Source organism: Hoplias malabaricus, chromosome 13 (assembly GCF_029633855.1).
Source record: "Hoplias malabaricus isolate fHopMal1 chromosome 13, fHopMal1.hap1, whole genome shotgun sequence".
Classification (NCBI taxonomy): domain Eukaryota; kingdom Metazoa; phylum Chordata; class Actinopteri; order Characiformes; family Erythrinidae; genus Hoplias; species Hoplias malabaricus.
Window position 1 is genome coordinate 38,649,790 of NC_089812.1, and position 27,677 is coordinate 38,677,466.

The 27,677-nt window shown below is 41.5% G+C and overlaps 1 protein-coding gene across 1 annotated transcript in view; it reads left to right on the forward strand.

The window, feature by feature from the left end:
• ntn1b (netrin 1b) overlaps window positions 1-22,614 on the forward strand; it is an 87,336-nt gene extending 64,722 nt beyond the window's left edge. The window contains exons 4-6 of the mRNA XM_066642044.1: window positions 813-866; window positions 7,169-7,243; window positions 20,268-22,614. Of these exons, the coding sequence (XP_066498141.1) occupies window positions 813-866; window positions 7,169-7,243; window positions 20,268-20,590 (452 nt within the window). The 3' untranslated portion in view covers window positions 20,591-22,614. The remainder of the gene's footprint in view (window positions 1-812; window positions 867-7,168; window positions 7,244-20,267) is intronic.
• Window positions 22,615-27,677: the final 5,063 nt, after the last annotated feature.

Consider the following 27,677-nt stretch of genomic DNA (forward strand, 5'->3'; position numbering starts at 1 on the left):
GGGACCACACAGTGGGCCTTGTTGGGGGGGTGGGGGGAGGGAAGCTGGCACCCAGCCTTTCTCCACTGGCATCGCTCGATAAGATAATTTCCCCGGGGCCCGACACAATGAGGGGTCATTAGCGTGAAGCTCTACCATTGTGCCAGACGACATCGTCCGTAAGGATGAATCTGGCCCGTGGACAAAGCTATCTGGGATATGGAAGCGCTCTGATATGTTTGGCGAGGTTTCACCAAGGCAAAATGGAATGGAGGAACCCTAAGGAATAAGCTTTCCCTTCATTTCATTGGGAAAGTAACAAATCTAGTGTAAAACTTGAAGCACCAGCCCCAGTGCTCGAGCTGCAAAGATTCGGTTTCTCGTATATTTTGCGAGATAATGTGTTTTAGTTTTAATAGTTCAGTATAAAATGTTTCTTTTCACAATGTAAGACATAGTGCCAGCAGCAGTTTTAATGGGCGCTGTGTCCCCATGGTGGAGGATAGCTTACAATAACCAACACTGCAGAGAGAGCGAAGAGTGGGCTTTAGGCGGGAACCCTAATAAAATCAAATACATGCATTTTCATCAGTGATCAATAACACGTCTGTTTAAAGGGGCCTTGAGACTCCCAACATCTTTATAAATCATTGCTTTCCCAAATACACCCAGGCCTTGAAGTGAAGCACAATTTTAAGTGTTCCTCCAGTATTCACTGAAACAGGAACTCGCATTGAATGAGTTCATGGCATTGCATGGAACGGCATTGAACGGCCTGAGCAGTCTGCTGTTGCTGAGTGTTTTGTTTTGTTTTGTTTTGTTCATGTTATTAGAGATCCCAGTGGCCTCCCCCACCGCGACCTACAGCAGTTCAGAAGAACCCACAGGTGAGTTCAAAAATTTTACTAAACTACTTTTCACTAGAAATCCAAGTTTCATTTTCTCCAAGGTCAGAGCTGTTGGAGAAAGGATAAAACACTTCAGTTCGAATCTAGAGTTCTAATTTCATGGTTGTGCCTGGGCTTTAAGGCCCTAATATTACATTTTACTAATTGTGTAGGTGTATGACATTTAAAATATGGCAGGACAGTGCTTATATTCAACAAATTTTGTCTTAAAACTAAACCTTCGCAGACCTGCTCTTAGAGCAAATACAGGTTCAATATGATATTTTCCTGACTGTGATATTTTTGACTGTGAACATCACCCTCATAATATACGTCTCCCAGTTACTAACTTAACAAAATAGCTTAGAGTTGTACATTTTATTTTAATGTATTTATTTACTTATTTATTATTTTTTTTATTGTTGGTTTGGGAAAAAAAACTATTTTATTTGGTGACCCAGCTCCAGGGTCCTGGAGGTTGTGGGTTCAAGTCCCCTGTGGTGTGTTCTCCCTGTGTCTGCGTGGGTTTCCTCCGGGTGACTGTCTGTGAGGAGTGTGGTGTGTTCTCTCTGTGTCTGTGTGGGTTTCCTCCGGGTGACTGTCTGTGAGGAGTGTGGTGTGTTCTCCCTGTGTCTGCGTGGGTTTCCGTGCATTTAAATAATGTCATACCAACTTTATGTTTAAATTAATATTATTCTAATCACAGTAAACATCAACAATAATTGTCTAAATCATATGTATTTATATAATTATCATAGGTATTTTTTATTATAATTACAGTATTATCAATGAAAAAAATTATTTTTATTAAATTAAGAGAATATTTTTTGTAGTAGTTATATATCAACAATAGGTTTAATGTAGTAAAATACACATTGAAAACAACAAATATACTAACAACCAAAATATAATAAGAGGTGTAATAATAGTAAAAATATTAATAATTATAAATATACAACAATTAAAATGTATAATAAAATATGCGAAATATATATGTAACCACCATTTGATCATGTATTCAGTGTAACCCAGTCTCTTCTGAACTCAACTGCTCTGTACTGGACAAGAGTCATGAAAATATTTTTGCCACACAGTCTTATGCCTTTTTTCTGCACTTGAAAAGTTGTTTATTATGACAGAGTTTTAGGGCCACGGCATTGAAAATAATAATAATAAAAATAATAATAAGATTCTGAGAATAAAGTCAGAATTATGAGAATAATCTTGGAATAATTCTGAGAATAATGTCGGAATAATTCTCTGCACTTATAATGGGGCAGACACAACCACAGTGTAATTGAGGAATGCAGTGTATTGCTGAAGACATACTATGGTATAGACTTCAGGAATAAATACTCAGTCCTTTTTCACATCAGGACCAGATTGTGATTAGTATTTAACCCGGTGCAAGAACCCGTTTATTCAGAAGAGGGCATGTAGTTTCACAGGATAAAATTAATGATTACGAAAATGATATATGCAGAGTGCGTGGCACTCCGGTGTGCTCACAAGGCTCCATCGTGTAAGGGCTCATGGACTATATCTGTATGCATTGCGGTCAGGAGATGCACTGACGGGATTAGTCGTCATGTCGTGTGAATGCATTTAATAAATAATTCTGTTCACTTCACTGACTGCTTCTTTCACAACTCACTCTATGGTGCACTGTGAATCTGTTTGTCTGCATATTTTAATATATAATAACCCAAAACAGTGTTTCCATAAATATTCCGACATTATTCTCAGAATTCTGACTTTATTCTCTGAATTTTTTTTCCAATGCTGTGGCCCTAATACTCTGTTGTAGTTTATAACACACAAAAAAAAAAAAAAAAAAAAAAAATATATATATATATATATATATATATATATATATGTTTTATTTTCTGTTGCATTTGATAAAAAGACTAACCATAATTAAACAGATCATCAGCTTTGGGTATTTATTTACAGGCATTAAAATTCTAAAATACGAATTAGAATTGTCATGACTTTTGGTCATAGTATTATTAACATCAAAACAGTCATGACTGAGGAGATACTTGAGTGGTGCCACTATCTAAGGGTTGGCCCTACCTTTAGGAGAAATTGATTCACTGTGATGCTACAATCAACCAGGGCACAGAGACCAAAAGCACATTATTGTCTTCACTCTCAGGTTGAGAACGATGGCTCTCCCTCTCCCTCAGCCTGCAAGTATCTATAAGCTGGCATAACAGAATTGGCAGTTTGGGTTCTCCTCCAAGTGTTATGAGGCGTGAAATGGCTTTGCGTTAATGGCAGTTTGAAAACATGGTGCCGCTTCATGTGACTTGGAGGAAAGCATGTGCTGGTCTTAACCCTCCCACATGGATAGAGTGTGGAATCTACCCTGAAAAAAAATGGTTGAACTGGTCTCAGCTGCCTCATGGAGAAAGAGGAAGGGGAGTATATGTTGAGTAAGAGGACACCAACCTCAGTTGTGAATTAACTTAGAACCAGGACTGTTTCATGGCAGGGGCTCCAGCACATGTTTGTGTGATTCTCAAGACTTTTATCCACTTTACAGAAGTCCTCAGCAGTAGCTGTATATGTTTTTTTGCATGACAGAAAATGCCACACGAATATCAAATAATGGTCTATTTATAGATTATTCCAGAATATTCACACACCATCCAAAGACACGATGGTGGAATCACTATGTGTGTCTTTACTGTATCCCCACCCCCTGTTGCCCAAGGGCTAGCAGGGATCTTAATCTGATTACACGCTTCATTTGCATGGGTTTGTTTGACCACCAAGCTTTGGGCTGTGCAGAATAAGAAGGGAGACGGCACTCTTCACACGTATTATCTCAGCAGGCCGGTCACTGTCAGACCCACAGGAGGCTGCTAATGCATATTATGTTCTGATTTTCTACCAAACCCTGTAAACAGTCTGACAGCTAGACACTGGAGATGTCCAGGAATGGTCTTCTGATTTCACTGCCCAGTCCCGGCCTCTGTAGGAGAATGTGCTGTAGTGGAGTCTGCTAAGTAACTGCTACTTGTTTTTTTTAAATTCGACTATGAGACATAGTCTCTGAAGTAGGACTCTAAATCGATTATAAAAAATTGAACTAATTATACTTAAAAAGTAGCTGTGATTATTTGCCGTTAATCACATTATTCTTCCTAAAGAATGCAGCTTTTAATAATGTGAAATAAAAGAATAATTTTAAGGCAAGCTCAGTAGAATTAGTGTTAAACTTAAATATGATATTTGATGCATATTTTAGCATAAATAAATTGTAATCTACCTTCTGAACTGAACAGTAGTGATGTTGTGTTTATTTCACTAGATAAAATGGCTAATACATCACTAGGTTGGGTAAATGAGTGAATTATGAAAGGAAATTGAGGCCAAATTTAGTAAAAAAAAAAAAAAAATTAGCTTTAAAAACATATCACACGTTAAATTCCCATGTGCATGAACATGCATAATCGCTTTAATATTGACAGCACTACTCTGAGGTATACAGTAAGCTTTACATAGAACAGGTCTGGCCCTCTTTGTCCTTGGTAAAAGATATTCAGCAGATCACACATTACCATATACTTGTAGTTTTCCAGTAACTCCTTCAGTAAAGAGCTCTGAACATTGTTGTCATTTCTAAAATGGAACAGAAAGTACAGCTCATGTTCCCAGTCAGTGAAGTGATTAGTTCCTCCAGGAGGCTTTAACTGAGGATTTTACTCCAGTTTGCCATTCTCAAAGTAAACATTAATTAATTAATTAATTCATTATCTGTAACCACTTATCCAATTCAGGGTCACGGTGGGTCCAGAGCCTACCTGGAATCATTGGGCGCAGGGCAGGAATACACCCTGGAGGGGGCGCCAGTCCTTCACAGGGCAACACAGACACATTCACTCACACCTACGGACACTTTGGAGTCACCAATCCACCTGCAACGTGTGTTTTTGGACTGTGGGAGGAAACCGGAGCACCCGGAGGAAACCCACGCGGACACGGGGAGAACACACCAACTCCTCACAGACAGTCACCCGGAGCGGGAATCGAACCCCCAACCTCCAGGTCCCTGGAGCTGTGTGACTGTGACACTACCTGCTGCGCCACCGTGCCGCCTTCGAAGTAAACAATATGTAAACAATAGGTGTCCCAGTGTCACTGGAAGCCCTCAGTGATATTTCTTTCACAAAATGTCCATATGTTGGTAATTAGAACAATATTTTAATTCAATTCCTAATCAACGGGTAGTTAATGTGGTGTGTAAGGCCTTCTGTGCATCTCCTGAAGGCCTATCAAAGGAGAGAACGGATTTGACTGTAACTTTCCATCATGTTTCTAGAGTATTTTTTTCCAGCCTAAACCTGAACAATGAAATAAGGGCATTCCTACAAGAGGATGACACTAAATCACTAAATTTTTAATTTCCTCCAAATCATTAGGCATTCTGTAAAGACCATTCAGGCTGTAAGGACTGCCTACAGTCGCCAGAACCTGTGTTTTGGGAAGCAGCGTTTAAGAGAAAGGCCTGGGATCTTGCCTCGGTTTCACAGCAGTAGTGCAGAATGTTGAATAGACACCCTCTGGTGTGGTCCCCTGGTGGAGCAGCTGACTATAGCATGGCCTTAGTCGAGAGGCTCCACAAAGCAGGCGTTTGTCTCTCAGCAGGGGCCGGGTGTTAATGAGGGCCATGGGTGTGATGGGCAGCGCCGGCCTTTGTGTGGCCCGCCTAATGGCAGCCCGGGCATATCAAAGAGAGGCAGGATGGGGGCGGACGGGGTTCGCGGGCACACAAAGCTCCTACATCCCGCCGCACTACATTTACATGGAAATCAGGCGTGGTTGATATGGACTCATCAAATTCATTTACTTTAGGATTTTCCACCCTCTCCATTGCTTGTTTCTCCTCATCCCCTGCCCCCCTCAACTACTTCCTCCACATTTCCAGCCCACGTTTTTCCCTCTAAAGCCAGAATACCCCATGCTAGCCACACATACTCTCTCCAAACTTGCTAGCTCTCAACCCTCTCTACCACTTATTCCCTATATCCCTCTCGTTCTCACCCAGCTACACTGCCTCCCCCCTCCTCCAACCTTATCACCCCCCACCCCACCCCTCAAACTTCTTTTTTTCGGGAGGTGGCGTTTTTTTCCCACTCCGCCATCACCCAGGCAACCTCATTCACACGGAATAGAAAAGGGCCGTGAAAAGGGAGGACTGAACAGAGGCCCTGGAAAAAAATAATGAAGTTTGTCCATATTCAGGCGAAAAGCTGAAAGGTCTTCTCACTCCCATCTCCCTCACTCCTTCTCCTCCTCCCACACTCCCACCAACCCCCAACCTTCTAAAACAGAGGAACCTCCTGGTTATTAGTGCTCTGTGAGGTAGGCACACCGGGAGACTTTCTGGTTCCAATTTGTGTCTGTCAGGAGAGAGACGGCGGAGGGGACCAGTCTTTCTGGCCTCCTTTGAGTCCAGCCTAAGTCCAAAAGGTGCCTGGCATTGACCCAACTACACGGCAGCCATTGCTGAGCTTTTCAGGCACATTCCGGAGTTCGGGACGCCGCAGCGGTTTCAAATGGACACGCTGAGCACTGGAGCTATTAATCATAGCTCCTGGAGTCTGAGCTGTCAGTGAGTCGATACACTGCAAGCTCGAGCCCCATTCAAACCAGCCTCCACTGCCGGCCTGCTGACTGACCAGGTTCCACACGTGAATGGAGCTTGGCTTAATTTAATTCACTTGATTTGAATTAAATTGAGGGCCTTGCAGAGGAGAATTCTGCACGGCTTCCCACCCCTCTCACTGGCCTTCTTTTGAGTTTAAATGACCCCCTTAGCCCCTGCGCTGACATGGTTAATTTTCGGTCCAGGACTGAGGCGGGGGAATGGGGAGACTGGCCGGGATAATGAGGGTTAGAGAGGACCCGACAATAGTTGAGTTTAAGCCTTAGTCGGATCTACTGGGACACTCCCACTAGAGGCATGCATGATGTCAGACTGGACGCTTGGATCGACTGCAGGCTGAACATTGTCTACATTTTACAGCACTGTGCAGATGGCCATGAGCAACAGAAAGGAAATGTGTTAAATGAAACATTAGAAAACAGGTCTATATTTTGGTTTTCAGTGTCTAAGGAAAAAGCTGAATTTAGAATTCAAATGAACTCTGAGCAAGTTGAGTCTGCTACTTGATTTTTCACTGTGACAAGTGTCCAATAAAAATGATATGAAACTCACAGGTCTATGGAGATCCTCTGTTGTGCATTTGATGCTGGCCTCCAGCTGATTTCTTTTTCCTCTCCTTCCACAGACTGTGATTCTCACTGCAAAGCCTCCAAGGGCAAAATGAAGGTCACCATGAAAAAATACTGCAAGAAGGACTTTGGTGAGTGAATGATGATTGTGTCTGTAGAGCTCTGGCTTCAGCTCTGAAATCTAGACGCAAAGGAGTCTTACCTAAATGTGAACTAGATCTGTCAAACAATTCACATAATTAATTGTGACTAACATTATACACATTATTCTGTTCTTCACATTGTTCTGTTATATATATATATATATATATATATATATATATATATATATATATATATATATATATATATATATATATATATATATATATATATAGCAATCAGACAAAACAAACCAAACAATACTTCTACCCACATTGTCCATTTTATCAGCTCCATTTATCATATTACAGCACGGTTGTGCTGTATACTTTGTTAGACACTTTCACCCTGTTCCTCAATGGCAAGAACCCACAAAAGACCACCACAGAGCATGTATGATTTGGGTTGAGTATCATTCTCAGTACTGCAGTTACACTGACCTATGGGTGATATGTTAGTGTGTGTGGTGCTGGTACAAATGGATCAGACACAGCAGAGCAGCTAGAGTTTTTAAAGCACTCAGTGTCACAGCTGAACCGATTATAGTCCACTTACCAAAAATATCCAGCCAACAGCGTCCACTGTTAAAGAACTAGAGGACGACCAACACAAACAGTGGAGCAACAGATGAGCTATTGTCTCCGACTTTCCATCTACAAGGTGGACCAATAATAGATATGTCCAATAGAGTGAACAGCGAGTGGGCACAGTGGTGTTGTGGAGTCCTGACTACAGAAAACAGGTTGATAGGAGCTAGCACATGAACTACAGTCTGTGATTGTTGAACTACAAAGTGCACATTGAGCTGATAAAATGAACAAAGCATAGGTCATTTTTATGTTATGGTTTGTTTATGTTCATCATATATATCCTATGTATATTGCATGCATGATTTGAACAAATAGCACATTCCCTGTCATACAGAATTTAGACATTAGATATTGCATTAGATATTTAAAAGAAGTTGTTATAAAAGAAGTCCAACAATAGCAGGTTCTATTAGAGGCCAACAGCTTGTCAGCACCTGGCTTTTAGCTTGGACTTCTACAGAGGGTTTCAAGTGTCAAATTACAAAGTGAACATGAGTAAATAAATAAATAACCTGTTGTTAATAATTTGTTATGGTGCTACTATCAGGGGTGATTCTGTGAACATCAAATCATTGCAAAATGTGATTTTATAAATAATGGAAAATGAGAAAATTGTGGAATAAGAAAAGCATTGTCATCCACCCAGACTCTTCAGACACTCCGGCCAGGCCAAGTATTTTGAAACCAAGAACAAATCACACACTTTCACATTCAGCTTGCCACCCTTGAGCAAATGATGTCCACACTTTCTCTTTCTCTTTCTCCCCTATAGCACTGATGGTTTATTCATGTGCTGTGGGTCTAAGTTATAGCTTCAAAGCTCATGTCCCGGCACGGTTCTCCTGATGGACGTGCTCAGACTGTCTCCCAGCTTCCAGAGGACAAAGGGGACAGCTGCTTCCTGTTGAAACCACAGATTTGTGGGCGGTTCATGAGCACTCACGCTCGTATAGGTGCTGATAGAGGTTAAAGGATTTATAAGTGCCGTTAAAACGTAAAAAAACCATATACCTCAGACTACAAGTGTAGACACAAATCTCCTAGCATTTCTGATTTGCTTTTCTGGAAAGTTCCAGGCCAAGGACAAGCAAGTGTAATAATCAGCCACATCAGAATGAACACCCCTCATGTTTACTCCCATTTGTGTCAATATAGGGGAAGAGAATAATAATAACTCTGTTTACTAGTATACAGTGGGCAAATATGGCTGTTACAGATAGACATTCATTTCAGATTATATGTTCAATTTTAGGTACCACATTAAAATAAGACTACCTGCTTTAATGTTATAAATAATTTGAAATAATGTGTTTATTAAGCGGTCATTAATAATGCTGTAAAAACCTTAGAAATCATTACTAATCAGTTACAGGACTTATGTAGAAAGGACCACATTGAACTGTTGTCAAATAGGGATCCCACATCCATCCCAATTATTAAACTGCAGATCTTGCAGTCCTTCCCTAAATATGTCTTCTCCATCAGTCAGCATTAAGCCTTTTAGGTTCATCACATATATGCTAATAATATTCACCATTCAGGCATAGAATTTAATGAATTAACTACCAACAGATTGTCTTTTTTTAGACATTAAAAACTACTTTAAAGGAACACTAGGTAAGATTTGTTTTTTTTGCTCCTGGGGCTCCCCCTAGCGTAATTCAGTTTTACAGCTCTGTATTCAACTTAATGGGAAGGGAAGGGAGTGGTTTCCCAGCATCCCCCGGAAGTTACATAGTGCAGTTTCTAGTGCAGAGTAGAAAAAAATAGTTTTCCTTTACCACAGGAAATAAATAAATAAAATACACATTCTATTCAAATCTGAGTATATTTTTTTTACCTTGACATTTTCACTATTAAGCGAACAACAGGTCACTGCTGCCCACACTGTGTCACAAATGATTAATAATGATTTTACAGTGTTTATAAATAGATTAATAACCATTTATAGATAACAGATTTTAAACCATTTATAAACCTTTATAAGAGTAGGCTTATTTTATAATGATAAAATCCGCCTGTACAATTATCTGAATTTCACACAGATTGCAGTTCTACATTAATATAGTTAATTTTAACATTAATATAATACAGTAGTATGTTCTTTCACCTGCTACTCTTTGGCTGTTTGAGATGAACATGTACAGCTCATAAAAGGCATTCTATGGTTCATTTGAAGCTTGTAACAAATTGTTATCTTGCATGCTACAGTTTTACAGTAATTCTTTCAGTAAACAGACCTGAGGGCTGTTCCAGTTGAAACCTGGTTAGACTGCCATTTGCATTCCCTTCCAGGAGGCCAAGTAGCATGAGGTTTCATTCTTCGAAAAAACATCCCCCTCACTGTAAAGCAACACATGACTGAGTCTAATATTAGTATGTATGTCAGTAAAAAAAAAAGTAATAAAAAATAAAAATTATTATTATGAATCAGTACTCCAGCTCATGCAGGGCATCTTGGTAATTAATGGTGGAAGGACTGGCACCCCCCTCACCACAGCGTGTGGTCCCGCCTTCCACCCAGTGATTCCGGGTAGACTCCGGACCCACCGTGACCTTGAATGGGATAAGTGGTTACAGGCAATGAATGGATGAATGATTAATGATGATTATTTGACAGCAATCATTTGACCTTTTCCGAAGCCCTAAAAGGCCCTAAGGGTGCCCTAGAGGCAACTGAGTGGTCAATGCCTCCTGTATACAGTCACCTAGGCTACCTAAGCAAATGTGTCTGTCTCGCTGTGAGTTATCACCTCTAAAAGTGTGTGCAGAGTTGGGTGAAACAGTGATGATGTTTGGTTTTTCTGCCTCTCCAGTCTGAAAAGAGCATACAGGGTATCTGTTAGGACAAAGGGATAAAAGAGACAGAAAGAACAGGGAGAACACTCATCAACATATCCTCGCTGTTCTCAGTATTGACTTTACCGTGCAGTCACAGAGGCCGTCCAGAGTGCAGCTGGTGCGTACATCATGCGCACCATATCAATATTAATATCTCATTACCTCTTATTACTTTTAATCAGTCATTTACAATCACTCCGCAACTGCTCTCCAAAAAAACATTTCCTGGCCACCCTTCCACTGGGCAGAGAATGAGAGATATTACATTATTGCTATCAGCTGAAACAGCACCCACAGCAAACAGCAGAGTACGGTAGTGGAAGGAGAGATCTAATAACAGCCATTGCGGGTTCTCTGCTGCTCCACATCGTCGTTTCTGAGCCACAGCTATAAAGTTTCATTGTCTCTCCACCACCAGTTGTTCATAGGTTTGGACGTTGGTTCTCACTGGGGAGCCATTTATCGTAGTGATATTCAGGAGGAGATATGCTGTGAGCCAAGCTTGTGTCTCCTGACCACAATATTCTTCCCTTCAGAGAGTGAAAGAGAGAGAGAGAGAGCAAGAAACAGCGATAATGAGAGAAAGAGAGAGCCAGCACATTGGTATCTTCACCACATATCAGTTCTCCGTATGGCTCTGGTTACAGTTTCTTCTGCGTTTTTGAAACAGAGTAGTCTGCTGAAGTTCTTTATTTCTATAAACAGACACATAAATCCGTCATCTGATTCAGCATCCACTATTAAGTGCCATTCTTCCAGAGGAAGGACTTGGCCAGCAGGCTGTCATAAATGATCATATTTCTTTAAGCATTGTCCAGAAAAATAAAATATCATGTTTACGACCTTTCTCTTATAGCAAACATCAGTTGGTCACTGATTCACCCATTCACTCGACAGCAGGGTGCAGGGTGTTTAGTGTTTGGAATTTTCATCCTTGGCTGTGCACTGGAACTGAGAGATGAATGTAGCCAATAAGCAGTTGTTAAGTATGGAGGCACTGAAAGGCGGTGTTCATGGTTTTTAATTCAACACAACTTTTTTATCCTCATCATAACTCCCCAGTCAGTTTGCACACTGGGAATATGTCCAGAGTTTGTACACAGTCCTGGCTCAGTAAATGGGAAAGAACCTTAAGTGTCTCGGTTCAAACTGGCTCAGAAGCTCTCTCCCTCCATTGCCTGCTCAGGCATGGCTGAGAAATGGCATCTGGAGGTTTGTGCCTCCGTATACTGAAAAGCATGAAATGGGTTAAGGATGTTGCTCCATTCGTGCTCCATAGGTGAGTAACATTGACTTATTTTTGTTTTTTAAAGTTACATTACTTACAACAGACTTTAAATTTGTGAGACTGTTGACTTTGCATGAAAGTAAACACAGACTGAAAGTGCTACTAAAGTAGTGTCGCAGTCACACAGCTCCAGGGACCTGGAGGTTGTGGTTTCAAGTCCCGCTCCGGGTGACTGTCTGTGAGGACACACTTTGCTGTGTTCTCCCCGTGTACATGTGGGTTTCCTCCAGGTGCTCTGGTTTCCTCCCATGGTTCAAAAACACACGTTGGTAGGTGACTCAAATGTGTCCGTAGGTGTGAGTGTGTGAGTGAATGTGTGTCACCCTGTGAAGGACTGTTGCCCCCTCCAGGGTGTGTTCCTGCCTTGCGCCCAGTGATTCCAGATAGGCTCCAGACCCACCGCGACCCTGAGTTGGATAAGCAGTTACAGTCAATGAATGAATGAATAATTATTCAAATCCTTGTCCTCTCAGAGTTTGAGTTGTGCTTACATCCTTGGCAGGAAGTCAAGCTTGTTCAGTGTGGGCATTGGACACAGTCAGGATTGTGCCTTGTCTCCACTCCTGTTGCTGATATTCATAGACAGGGGGACGAGGTGTAGCATGGGACAGGAGGGCTTCAGCCAAAGGGCTCAGGATGTGGCATCTCTGTTATTAGCAGTCGATGTTGTTCGCATCACAGCGTCCACTTAAGCAGCTTGCAGCCGAATGTGAAGCGGTCAGTATGCGAATCAGCACTTTAAAATCTGAGGTTACCTCCTGAAAATGGATAGCATGCTCCCTTCAGGTAGGGCGTGAGAACCTACGTTCACGAGTGATGGGGAAAGAGATTGTGAGGTTGATCGTAGGTTAGGTGCAGCGTGTGCAGTGATGTGGTCACTGTACCTCGACCGCTGTGGTGAAGAGAGAACGAAGCCATAAAGCAAAGCTCCCAATTTACCAGTCAGTCTACACATCCACTCTCACCTATGGTCATGAGCTCTGGGTAATGACCGAAAGAACTAGATCGCCAATACAAGCGGCCAACATTAATTTTCCCAGGCGGGTTGCTGGGCGTACTCTCCATGATTGGGGGAGAGCTCAGAGTACAGCGGCTGCTCCTTTGCAGTTAGGGGAGTCAGTTGAGGTGGTTCGGGCATCTGATAAGGATGTCCCCACAAGAGGTTTACCAGGCATGTCCAAATGGAAGGCGGCCCCAGAGGTGATCCGGGAGTCACTGAAGGGATTATATCTCCCGGCTGGCTTGGGAACACCTAGGGATCCCTCAGGAGGCGCTCGCCCTGTTGCCTCCACAACCCTGAAATTGATGATGATTTATTCATTCATTCATTCATTGTCTGGAACCGCTTATCCGATTCAGGGTCGTTGTGGGGCAAGGCAGGAACACGCCCTGGAGGGGGCATGGATGATGATGACAATAATTTAGTCCCAGTCAGAGAACAAGTTTGACCATTTTGGAAAGTGTTTCAGACACCAGATTTTTCTTGGATTATTGAATGATTCCTCTCTAGCAGCAGAGATTATATTTTCATTTGCAAACACTTATCTTCCTTGTTGTGTTCCCAGATATCGGCATGCATGACAGAACGTGAAAGTTCACCAGAACCCTTGCAGGAGTTTGTGGCCCAACAGTGTGAGAAAGTGAGGAGAGTCTTCTGCCCATTCGAGGCTCTGCAGTGTGTGTTCTGAGCAGCTGTGTGATTTTTAGAGACGCTTCACATGCAGCAAATGGGCCATGCTGTTCCTATACAGAGCTGTCAGCCGCCCAACACGCCTCTCAATCCATCAATCACAGCCTGGGAAAGGGGGGCACTCATGAGCGCTTTCAAATGCGTCCAAATGAGAGCACGAAATACAGGGACACTTCTGTTTTTCTCATTCATAGAGCAATAAAAGGAGATTGGGGAAATGCAATCCTTCTGCAACAAAGCACGAGCCCCACTTGTCAAAATCCTTCACGTTATTCATTTTCTTTGCGAATGCACGCGGAGATATTTTTCATTGGGGCCTTTATGAAGAGCTGGAAAATGATTGAAAAACACAATTTGGGCCGTCGTTGTTCTCCCTCCATTTATGTCTGGAGGATTTTTGGAGGCTTCGTTGTGGATGATTTTTCCAAACAAGGTGGAGTTTTCCGGACCTCTCTGTGGTTAAACCCAAGCCTGAGAGGTTTTCGGTGCCGTCCCTTTGTGTGGGCAGCGTATTTGCACATCCCTGATTCTCAAAGAGAACCAAGAGGAGGCCAAAAACAAAACAAAACAAAAAAAAAGTGCTCTGTATGTTGTGTGGACATCCAGGGCTCAGAGAAAGAGGCTCCTAGTTTAAACACTATGCCTACATCAGGTGTTAAATCTGCCCTCCACTGACAATGGGAGTGAGACGCAGAGGCAGAGAGAGGAAGAAAGAGAGAGACAGAGAGAGAAATATTCTGCTTATCCTCTTTTGTTCCTGTCTCTACGGAGACAGCAAGCAAAAAGGCCTGCATTCTCGCCTGTTGCCCTGGTCCTGGGCCAAGAGGGAAGCACAATGAATCAAAGCACTGTGTGTGTGTGCAGACCCCCGAGCTGTACCACACACACTCTCTCACACACACACAGTGGCAGCAGGGCAGTAGTCAGTGCAGTGATAAGCGTCTGGGCGTGAGGCGTCTCAGCGGGGGTGTGAACCGGAGCTTCAGGGCTCTAATCAGCCGCACTAATTACATTAGACCAGGCTTGTGTAGAGCGCGTGGGTCACGCCCCAGCACACTGCCCCCCAAACACTGCCCTCAAACACACTGCAGAGGCTGCGGGAGGCCCGCTTCTTTTCTATCCACCCTTCACTTCCTCTTTCGTCCCACTACCGAGGCCTGTGTACCTTCAGTACTCTACAGGAGCATAACCCGCAGTTCCAAAAGAGGTGGCGGAGTATGGGAAATCCTCATAGGCGTGGAAAGCCTGCATCAAGGCATTTGGTTTCATGACAAAACAATCACAGGTTGCCATTGTCCTTTTATTTTTTATTAATAACTGATTGGATTCTTGTGACACAATTATTCTCTGGTGCATTTGTTAGTTTGTCTGGTTGGTTCGTTGGTTGATTTGTTTGTTTGTTTGTTCTGAGAAGACTAGGCCTCACCCTGATTTAGATTATATTCCCAAACTTAATTACAGTAGTCTAAAATTGCCTTCCCAAAATTTTCTAGAAAATGTTGCAAAAGTCAATGAGTCTGTCCCGAAACCTAGTGAGCTGCCTAGGTAGGCACTGACTATGTAGATAGCTGTTTAAGTAGGCAGCGTTCTAACCGTCATCTGTCCTCATGAGGCAGATTATTGAGAACCTCTAGTTAGAGAGCGATTGTGTCACGGTTTGTTCATGCAACCGGTGATTACTTACCTCAGTGGCTAGCGTCGCCTCAGCGTTTCAGCGCGGTTGATTCTAATCTTCCTGGGGGTTTTTTTTGGCGATTTAAATTATTTTTAATCAGGGAGAAGAGCAAAATGGATGGGAGTTTATCCTTAAAAATCAGTCAAATTAAGATATCTTAGTAGACAGCATAACGAGGTGTCTAAGAATTGGGACAGCCTACGTGTTGGGAGTGCACACATTGTGGCGTAAAGTGCTCTCTAGTTAGACAGCTCACTAGGTTTTGGGACGGAGCCATTGCCTTCCTTTCTTCATATTCTGTTACCGCTTCATCCTGATCAGGGAACATTTCTCAGAGCCGATCCACCTAACAGCTTGGGTTTCTGGACTGTGGGAGGAAACCAAATGCCTGGAGGAAACCCAACCAGACATTGGGATAACACACCAAACTGAACCCAGGGCCATGGAGCTGTGTAGTGTCAATGAAATCGATAAGAATAAACATAATACTTACAGTCACTGTTTAGTGTGGAACTGGGTTTGAATTGAAATGAAATGAAATAAAAATCAATATTGTTTTCAGCCTTTATCTTGCCAGCACATTCTCAAAAACATCTGTGTCAAGTGAACCCCAGATGGGTCGCCACAGAAGATTCACTTTTGGTTCCTGAAGGAATTGTCACTGGTTCTAAAATGGTTCTACAAATCAGCTTCCAAAGCGAATTCTTTAAGTCATTTCTAGACATACTTTCCCAAAGCAAAGAAACATTCTTGTGAGCATTCTCTGAATGCTATGTTCCAGTGTCTAAATGTCTTAAACCTTCCCAGCAGTGTAGAGGTTGTTACTGCAGTGAAAGGGACACCCTCTGTATTATCCACTCCTTCATTTATTCATTAATAGTCTATAACCTCTCATCCAGTTCAGCGTCGCGATGGATCTGGAGCCCACCTGGAAACACTGGGCGCAAGTCAGGAGTAACACCCTGAATGGGGCGCCAGTCCGCCAGACTGGGAGGAAAGCAGAGCTCTTGGAGGAAACCCACACAGACACAGGGAGAACACACCACACTCCTCACAGACAGTGACACTAAAGGTGGCTCCCCCATGCAACCCTCGAGTGAGCAGGAGTCCACAAACTTTAGGCTTTAAGGTGTTGATGCCCATATTCAGTTCAAATTCAAATGAAGAAAAACTTGGGTGTAATTCTGAATGACATCACAGCAGCCCTCAAACACCTTGGGAGCTACAACATGAGCTAGATTTTTCCTGAGCTAATTGGAGGGGGGACATCCAGGGTCTATTACTGCCACTATTGCGCTCATACAACAGCGGTTTAGCAATTCCAACACTGGCGTACTTGAATCTTCTCGTACCACCGGCTGTGAGCTCATGTCTGGCTCGGGCAGCGAAGTGAGAGCGAGAAGAGAATGAGACTCTGGCGCTTGTTTCTCACACTTGCTCTTGGAGCGCACAGGCCCAGTGAGCCGATGAGGTCGGAACACTTCCACGATTCTTCTGGAAGTTTCTCTGGGGCTGGGAAGATAAATAGTGGCCTCCCCACTACTGCTGCCCCCTCCCTGGTTAAAAAAAGCCCCCCCCCCCCCGACCCTGGCCCCGTCCTTTTCATCTCTCTCGCCTTCTCTTTGGCCGGAGGAGTGGGCCCAGGCCCAGGGAGCCAGCGGGGATGAATGGTGGGCCCGTGGGAGTGCGCCCTCCTCACACCAACACTTCTCTTTTCTTCTCTCAAATTGGGTGCAATTTGCTCACAGCAGGCCCCCCGCTGCCAGGCCGGGACATTCCACAGGGTTCTAGCCCCCTCTGCCTCTAAAGAGCGCTCCCATTCAGCGGTGGGGGAGAAGGGGAAATACACCACTTCCCCTGTCACTTTTACATAAAGCCCCCGATGGCGTATTTTTTAAACACGCTCCACCTTTGCTGGGTCACTGTCAGCACTGCTGTGTACACTGGGCTTGTGTTTCTTAACATCTGCTCGTTGTACCGACTGCGCGCTTCACGCCAGAGGGCAGAGGTTCTCTCTGATTGTGAAATAGCGACTTAGTTAGGCCTCCTCTGAGCCTTTCTAGAAAGTTCCCCCACCTAAAGCACTTCATCCTGAGGAGAGATTATCTCACACACTTGGAGCGCATGTGTTCGCGGTGATGTGATGCTGGTCTCGCTGCGGACCCTCGGGCACTGCTTGTCTCACACCAAAGTATTCACTTGCATTTACTATAGATTAAGTCATTTATTTAACTTGCGCTGCTTTGACACTGTTGCAGTGAAGCCTTTTGCCTGCCAGCTTTGTTAGCCCAGTTCTCACAGCCCTCCTGTTACCTCCAGGGCTCTTACACTATGTCTGAGTGCCTGTAGACAACTTATAATGCTAGAATTATCTTTGGGATGAGTTACAGCAGGGGCCACCAGCTATGATGGTGGTTTAGGGCTACTTCAGTCAATAGCTGTGCTTTGGGGCAAGAAGTACCGTAAAACTCAATGTAGATTCACAAGTGGAACGAATTGTCATCCCGTACTGGCCCTAGGATTAAACAGTTTGAGGACCCCTGCGTTAGAGTGCCTTCCAACGTCAGTACCAGACCTCACTAATGTGTACAGAGCAGTGTCACAGACACGTTTCAGTATGTGGTCTAAAGCCATCTCAGAGCATAGAGGCTATTACAACAGCAAAGAGGACAAATCTCCTGATCATTCCCTTCATTTCAGGTGAAATGCTCAATGAGCAAGGGTCCACATACTCCATATGTTAGGGTTTGGTTGTTTCTTTCCTTGTTTTTAAACAATAATTGTAATTCAAAACCTAGTTATGTAGTATTAAAGAAGACAATCACATTAAAAAATTAAAAATGCTTACAAACTAAGCACTTTGAAAATGGCAAAACAAGAACAACATATTCATCAGTACATTTGAGTTCCATGAAGGAAAACATGCGGTAAAAGCATGCGCATCAATGTGTTCTGTCTTTTGGGGATAATATTGTATCTAAATGTATGTGTGAGTGTTGGTTTAACGTTGGGTGATTTAGATGTTACTGATCGTGATCATTTTTAATACTACACAACACTTACCATGAAATAACCAAAGAGTGGCAGAATGTTTGATAAACATTACATAAAAACACTTTCTAACGTAATTGTACACCCAATACATTTATGTTTGTCTAAAGCAATGGTGGTGGGGGGGGGGGGGGGGGGGGGGCACAGCAAAGCAAATGAGTACATACATCATGCATGTTTTTTGTAATAATTCCACTGTAAAGGTGATTTATCACTTTATTTTGTGTTGTTTTAGAAGAAATTGCAGTTTTGTATGAATTAATATTTGACAATGGTCAGATGCAAATTTCCAGTCCCATTTCCAGTCAAACAGATATTTGTCATGAGAAAAGCTAACAAGGCACTGTCTATGATAATGTTCCAGTTTTTAATGTCTTCACACTTTCCCTTTATAGCTTTCTTTCCTGTTGAGAGGCTTGATGTCTCTTTCTCTTTGATTTCTTTGATTCCTCCCAAGTCAAGTTTCATGATCAAAGTCATCTCGGTTACAAATGTACACTCATCATTCCTCAGAACTGTTCTCCACCTCCACATTTTAGTGTTCTGGGTGTAAATGTCCTTTCTTCTTTATTTGCTTTTCTGGGTAATGTATTTTTAACTGCTACACATCCTTTCAGACCCACATAGTTGAGTTTGAGGATCTGAAGCATGTTGCTTTCAAAGATGAAAGTTAAAAGCAAGGTTTCTGACAAGAGATCTTTGCTGCTTTCACAGGTCAGTGGCTGTTAGTAGATCAGTTTTTTTCTCTATAGCTTTTCAGGACTTTCCAGAATCCAGTGTTTTGTTTTGTTTTGTCTTTTTCATCTTCCGTCTTCATATGATGTATCTTCCATATATCGTCTATCCGATCTTCCTAAAATTTGTTTAATCCAGTTTTATTTTGTTCAATAATATGCAGAAAAATATTGACACTTTGTTAATGAAAGGCATCAAAGAAATCTGATGTTATGCTTTCTCAAGTCAGCAGAGAGCAAACAGTCAAAGATCATTCATTTCCGACATTTTCAGCCCCTCTGCCTTCTGGAAACCAGTAGAAGTACTGTAACATGCTCAATATGTTGATAAAAAAAGCAGGGGAACAGCACTGAACCAGGTACTGTAAGCCTCCACCTCTTCCTTTTTCTAAAGCCTGATGGAGGAAAGGAAAGCGTTTCCAAGGCTACGTCCACTGTAGCCCAACATTACAACAGGTCCCGCTGGGGAAGGGGAGGGGTCACTCCAAACACTCGCTGTGGGCAGGCATTGTCTTTGGCTGCGAGCGCTATGGCAACTGTTGCTGCAATAGGGAACACGCTGGCCAGGACAACAAGGGAAGGTCAGGGGTCGAGCTGGAGGAGAGAAGGAGGGGAGAGGTTGAGAAAAAGCAAATCGGCCATTTTGAAGTGGCTCCCGCTGATAGGGAGATTTTGTGGGGAAGGCAGGTTATACAGGTTTCACAATGATTTGAGGATGTTTAAGTTCTTCTGCAAGAATCTGACAGAAATCTGAGACTTTTTGTTTTGATTTTTAATGAAAATGGCTAACCTCACATAATTACTCTGCTCGTGGAGAACTAGTATTTTGCAATTTCTACAATTTCTGATACTGCACACTACACTAAAGTCACTAAACTGAATCCATCAAGTGGAACCCCAGATATCACTGTGGTGTACCTCAAGGATATGTCTTTGGAACCCTTTAGTTTTAATATTTGTATGTCTTAAGTCTTTAATTATGGGACATAATAATACCAAATTCCACTGGAGGTTTTGGACTATTACTGTAATTTTGAGGGTACATAGGCATAGTTTTTAATTATTAGTTTGTATAAGTTATTTTCGGATTTTACATTGACTTAAGTGGTCACTCCCCTAACCTCTGTATATGTCCTTCTATCTAGCTGTCCAGGTGCATGTGCTGAAGGGTGACAAGGCAGGCGAGTGGTGGAAATTTACCATCAACATCGTCTCCGTTTACAAGCAAGGGGAACACCGTATCCGCCGCGGTGACCAGCTACTCTGGGTACGGGCCAAGGACGTGGCTTGCAAGTGTCCCAAGATCAAGCCTGGGAAGAAGTACCTGCTGCTGGGCTCAGACGAGGCCGACTCTCGAGGTCAGAGTGGCGTAGTGGCCGATAAGGGAAGTCTGCTCATTCCATGGAAAGACCTGTGGGCAAGGAGACTCCGCAAGTTCCAGCAGCGTGACAAGAGGGGCAAGTGCTAGGAAGCAGGCACCAGTTGGTGGAGGGAATGGAGGAAGAGACGGACCAAGCGCTGCTAAGCAGATGTAAATCGCTGGCCTTTTGTTTGAACTGTTGTGAAGGAACCCCAAGTTTCACTGTTTTGTCCTCAGCTTTTTTCTTTGAGAGTCCTATTTTTTTTGTTGTTGTTGTTGTTTTGTTTTTGTTTTTTGTTTTTTTTAATATTGTGGATTTTGCAGAGTTTGCACCTAATGTTACATATAATGTTACGAATTTTCAACTCTCACGTTATACCTTTTCCATAGACAAAAATGTTCCTTTTTCGTAATCACACAAACATTAGCTACTGTTTGCCATTTTTGATGCCAGTGCCCATTTAGACTGTTTTGTCTTTTGACACAGAGTTGCTTTTGCAAAACTCATAGTATAAGTGCTCTTTTTACTTCGGCTGATCACAACTGATCACAATTTGACGGCTGGTCAAGTGACAAACGAAAAGTGATCTTGGGGGGGTTGTATGTTTTTTCTTAAACGCTGCCATAAACCCCACCTTTTTACACCAAGCATTGTGGACAATACCTCACTGAGTATTTACAGAGTTTCAGTTCCGAATGTGCTGTGAGGAAAAAGTGATATATTTCAGAATCAGCTTGAACCACTATTCATGTAATTGAATGTTCTTTTGGTTTTGTTTTATTTTGAATGCAGTGATTTTTGCAGTGTATATTATAACATGTTTGACCTTAGATTACTATAGTGTGAGTCTAATTATATAAAGAGATCATAATTTAACCCCTTCCTGATGTATTTTTGTAACTGTGTCCAACTTCAGGATCAAGCCTCACTGTCAAATTATATTCAACCTGATGCAGAACATGAAGTGTACCGGGTTGATAATGTTTAATAATGACATTTAAAGTCCAGCTTGAACTTCCACACATTTGAAGATTTAAAATTGTGAACCTTTTAGAACTGAAAAGATTTGAAAGTGTGAAACTGACCTCAATTCACTATCCTCCATTTTGATGTAAGGACACTTTCAAAACTGTGTGATTAAGATGACTTGCCATTACTGTAAATCTGATCATAAGGAGATTTATACTGTGAGAGTGAATATTAGCGGCCATTTCATTACCTTCAAAAAAGTCAGTCAAAGTGGCCATTTGTAAACTAGTGTGAACATTTCTGTTACATAATATATTGGTTTTTAAAGACCTTCATTTCAAGTCTTAAAAAGTAATGTAAACGTACCCCATTGACAGGTTGAAGACCCTGACGATATAATCCTATTACCTGGTACTCTGTGGAACCTATTGCTCTGTTATTATTTGTATAGATGTATAGTTATATTTTTTGTATGACATTAACTAGAAGATATTCCTATTATTAACCTGAATGTTTAAATGTTTAGCACCATAAACTTAACATGTTGGATGGAAAAAAGATTGTTATGGTCTTCTGTTTACATGAGTTGATAAAATAGAGAAGAATTTGTACAGTATCTGTGCTATGAGAATGAAATATTTGAACACACTCAGACCTCTCTCTCTCTCTCTCTCTCTCTCTCTCTCTCTCTCTCTTTCCATCACAAACAGTGAATAAACCCAGTCCAAACTAAATGTCACTGCCAAGCTATGAACTCTGACGCTGTGTTTAAATAAATATCAGTGCGTTCTATATTGACCCAACATGGACATTTAGACCAGTTCTCCGGTCGTCTGGAGAAGTATTCTGCCAAACAGTTTCCGGATGAAGACCTAGCCATTGTTCATGATTCCAGTTGTAAATGGTGTTTAGCTGTATTCTTTGCAAAAGCTGTGTTTTGTCTTGTAATTCATACTAATATATAATGGTTCTCATAAAAAAAGAATATATTTAATGATACCTGATATTTCATGCCTTTATTTTGTTTTGTTTTGTTTGTTACAGTTGCTATAAATTCCATCTATGACACTGTCTACAACAGGACCAGATTTTGTGCAGAGAACAAGTTGTAACCATTGAACATACGGATAGTGAAAAATTGGAGAGAAAAATGTTTTCAATAAACCCCTGTAAATCCTTTCAAGATACAAACATGTGGTGCAATGATGAGAAATAAGTCTTTTATGCTACGACGAGTCATGGTAGCTGTCCATGTTTTGAGATATAAATGTGACTAGTAACTATAGCTAAACCTCATTAAGAATGAATTCATTGCTTGTAATTAAGGTTTTTGTAAAGATTCTTCATTATTTTAGTGGTGAGCTGGGTCTCTTTTTATACAACTGAAGTATATTTATGTGCTGCCCAACTGAAATCTAAAAACACATTAAATGTGTGCTTAAATTATTAATATAAAATTAAAATACAATTCACTAATACAAACAAGCACAGATTCTCTGTAAAAAAAAGAAAAAAACAAATGACATAAGCACAATTTAAGTAAACTGTCTGGTTTTTACAAGCGCTATTACTGCTAGACCTTCAATTCAAGCCATAAACCACAACAAAATGAGAATAAACACCTCTACCATGTTTCTTATTTCTACTAGCACACATATAGGATTCCAGTGGCATGTTAGCAAAAAGCTACTTGTAATTCACACTGACATTTATTGGCTATTCTACATTAAACATGAATGTCTGAAGGTTATAAAAGACATTCTATGTTTCCATGTTTTATCTGTAGCTTTTAACAGCTGTATTAGTTGATTTATTATGACACCTTTAGTTGTTCTCTATTTCCAACAACTAACCTGTCAAGCTACCACTACTACTTCTGTCGGTGACATATTTCGAGAAAGCTCCTTAAGGAATAGGTCCCAGCAATGGAAAATGTGATTGGTTGATTCTACTGTCAATTATTCATTATTTTTAGGGTTAATCTGACACATTAAGCCTTCAGTCCAGCTTCTGAAGACCTAACTAGAATAACTTCTGGCTCTGTCTACCAGGACGCCATAGAGAGAGAGAGAGAGAGAGAGAGAGAGAGAGTAGGAGAGAGAGTGGGAGAGAGAGAGAGAGAGTAGGAGAGAGAGTGGGAGAGAGAGAGAGAGAGAGAGAGAGAGTAGGAGAGAGAGTGGGAAAGAGAGAGAGAGAGAGAGAGAGAGAGAGAGGGAGAGAGTAGGAGAGAGAGATCCAGATTGGACAGTATTGTTAGGCAGGTCTAGAATATAACATTTTTTTCCCCAAAATTTAATGATATAAGTGTAGTGATGACATATTTGTATTAAAATATAACAAAAATGAGGATACTATTAAATTATTATATATTAAATATTACAGTTATTTTTTAATATACTTAATATACCAAAAATATCAGCCTTCTCCAAAGGTCATTATATTTAGTAAAACTACTAGTAAATGTAGTAAAACTACAGTGTGCAATTTGACCTACTACCCTCTCGATAAATGTACACAGAGTCATTGACTGGCTGTCCAGCAGTTGCTACCCATTCCACAAAACAGAATATACTTAGAAACCAAGGGAAAGGAGTAACATTAATTATGCCTGAGATCTGTCACGTCGGCCAAGCTAAACTTTAGCCCGAGTGCCAAAAGAGTGTGTGGGAGACTTGTTAAAGGCCAAGCGAATGGTTAGAGTGAACCATAAATGTCACTTTCAAAAAAATTGCAGGCATACATTTTATATATATATATATTTATAACAAAGCTCAGCAGCAGATCGTGCTTTGCTGCATCATGATTTATTTTGGCTCCAGACACCTCTATAAAAATGCACTGCATCAAGGATAGGCCATAAACTGTGAGGGTGTGCAGTCGTAGTTTGGAGCTGTAGGTAGGTTACATCAACGCACTTTTACATCAACGCACTTTTAATGTCTGTGGAACACAGTGTGGTTGGTTACCTGGGGACATATATCTCAGCCTCCTTCTTAAATTCTCTCCACTTTCCTCACACACTGGGGAACCTGGAAATAAACAGTGCTGAGATAAGCAACGTCTGAAAGCCTTAACGTCTTTCACAGATTTTTCAAAAATTTCCACATAGTTTGATAATTAGGAAAAAAACAATGTCTTTCGGAGCAGTGCGATAGGAAACGAGAGTGAAGATTATTCATAGTTGGGGTGACAGATAACGCCCCTAGAAGCAACGTCAAAGAGTTATAAATTGATATTAAGTATTAATAAACATACGGAGACATGATTTGGAAATCAAATTTTCTCCTTAGAAAAGACAATTTTCTAACCCAATCACATCAGAGAGCAATAGCATTATGACCACCTCCTTGTTTCTACACTTACTATCCATTCTCACAGCTCCACTGACCAGACAGGAGCACTTCTACAATTGCATACTGTCCTCCACCTGTTGCTCTGCATACATTGTTCACTGATTTTACTGATTTTACTAGGGGACCAACGAGGTAGGTGTGTCTAACAGTGTGAATAGTGAGTGGACACAGTGTTTAAAAACTGCAGCAGCACTGCTGTGTCTGATCCACTCCTAACAGCACTAACACACCACCACAGCAGCTCTGAGAGTGATCCACCACCCAAATCATACCTGCTCTGTATATATTTCTGCGTCACTTATACGACACCATTTCTGTCAAATCCTCTAAAATGGCCTTGTTTATTTTCAGTGAATGAATCTTCATTCATTCATTATCTGTAACCCTTATCCAGGTCAGGGTCGCGGTGGGTCCAGAGCCTACCTGGAATCACTGGGCGCAAGGTAGGAACACACCCTGGAGGGGGAGAACACACCACACTCCTCACAGACAGTCACCCAGAGGAAACCCACGTAGACACAGGGAGAACACAACACACTCCTCACAGACAGTCACCCAGAGGAAACCCACGCAGACACAGAGAGAACACACCACACTCCTCACAGACAGTCACCCAGAGGAAACCCACGTAGACACAGGGAGAACACAACACACTCCTCACAGACAATCACCCGGGGGAAACCCACGCAGACACATTTAATCCACCATCAAGCCAAACTAGAGTACATTAACCCTGTGGAAAAACTAAACAAGGGAGTTCACTTTGTGTAGAACAATTGTAGAATTACTTTAGTCTTATGATTTTTTTTTTTAAATCACGGAATTTACATATTTATTTCCTTGGTTGTATTTATGATCATAGAGACATGGAGAACACACCACACTCCTCACCCTTCAAGGTTGCTTCACCCTTGGTTCTATGAGCGTGTCCGTGCATCAATCCCTGTTTAAATTAATTAAACTGTAATGAAATGTGGAAATGTCGTTCAAACATTTTCCTGCATCTGCAAAATTTACCTTTTCAATTCTATCTTATTGTGAGATCTTGTCGAGGCCAGTCATCTGCCTCTTATCATGTTCAATTGCTGGATTCATGTGTCTGTCTACATTCTGTGTGAAACTGAGCAGAGGACACTCGCGAGCAAAGGTATGTTTTCAGAAAAGATACGCATAATTTTGAGAATCAGACGTCAGCTTTATTCGCTGTGCTCTGGGCCAAACGAGGCCGCATTACAGACCGTGCTAAAAGTGGTCTGAGCATTTTGATATGAAACATATGGGGATCAAGAGCATTTAAAAACAAATGTAGGAAGATATGCAAAAACCAGGATAGGCTAATGCCCTCAGATCCCAAAAGATTAATGCATGCTGGGCACTGTAGAGAGAGAATTAAACTAATATAATTTTGTTAAAGTAATAAAGTTGCAAGATGCAATGCAAAAATGCAGAATACTGCATAATAGAAATGTGGTTTCAGGTCAGAGCTTTAAGAATGTTTTTCCTCTGTTAGCCCAGATATGTTGAATTTATTTAACAAAAAAAACTTTTAAATAAGGTTAAATACGGTGTAATGAAAACTTTGCTGAAAACAGACCTTCGTTCATTGTGAACGCTAATGTTCAAATTAATTAACAATTTCAACAATTTCTTCTTTTTGTGTTTGTGAATGTGTAAAGTTTTGATTTAGCAGAGTCCTGTTTGTGGATTTAATTTACAGAATACGACAAATTGAACTGATGTTAGGAGTTTTTATGAGTCTTAAATGTAATGATCTGTTGTCATCTGAAATCACAGACCAGCAACTTTCAGCCAAGATGAATTTCAGGTGGAGAGAGTCATGTGTTTATTTCGGTGCGGGGTTGGTGCTACAGGTCACTGTCACACGGCCTTGGGGTTGTGGGTTCAGACCTGCATCGGGTCACTGCCTTGAAGACCTTGATGTGCCCTCCCACAGTGGGAGGTGCATAGGTGTGAGTGTGTGGTGTGATGTGATGAACTGGTGCCCGGGTTACAGCCAATGAATGAATGTGTGTAAATGTGCACACCTCTAACACTTCTAACACTTTAAAATATCAAGGCAACTGATTGCCTTAACGTTGTTGAGTTCTGCTACATTATTTAGGTTTACGGTGTTCATCCTATTACCACGTACTGTGGAAGGAACCCAGAGCACCCAGAGGAAACCCTGGAGCTGTGTGACAGTGACACTACATGTAGCACCACCATCTTGTGACCCAAATATGGAGTAAATGCTGCACAATCAACTGAAAGGTGTACATCAACTTGGTCAAACAAATGTTTCACTTGAAAACACACAGGCGAAATATCCCCCACTTTTAAACATTTTACCTTAAATGAGCAACTAAGTAATGTTAGTAATTAGCAAACCAGGTGAAAACGTCAGTGGACGAGTAATGACAGGTTAATACTAAACCAGATTGTCACTGCTCACAAACAGACACACGTTACTGAGTAAAAGCAGTGGGTGAAATGCCAGTCAATGGTTAAAACACACTCCTGAGGGTTTCGCCTGATTCACAAACAGCGAAATGAAATAATGGAAGAGTTACACACCAAAATAAAAGTCCCTGGTATTTGCTTCTGTAAAATTACCTCAACTTAAACTGTTGTTGTTGTTGTTGATAAGCAATTATTAATTAAAAATTAAACGACTGAGATACATTGTAATTAAACAGTTTAACTGGATGTAAAACCTGGGTTTACAGGGTACTGTAGAGTTACTGGTTTGGAGATGTGAGGATTTATTAGAATGGGGACTAATGGTTCATTTTCCAGTTAGGGCTGAGGGTAAAAAAAAAAAAAAAAAAAAAAAAAACTAAGGATACGTCTACAGCCAAACGCAGGACTCTGA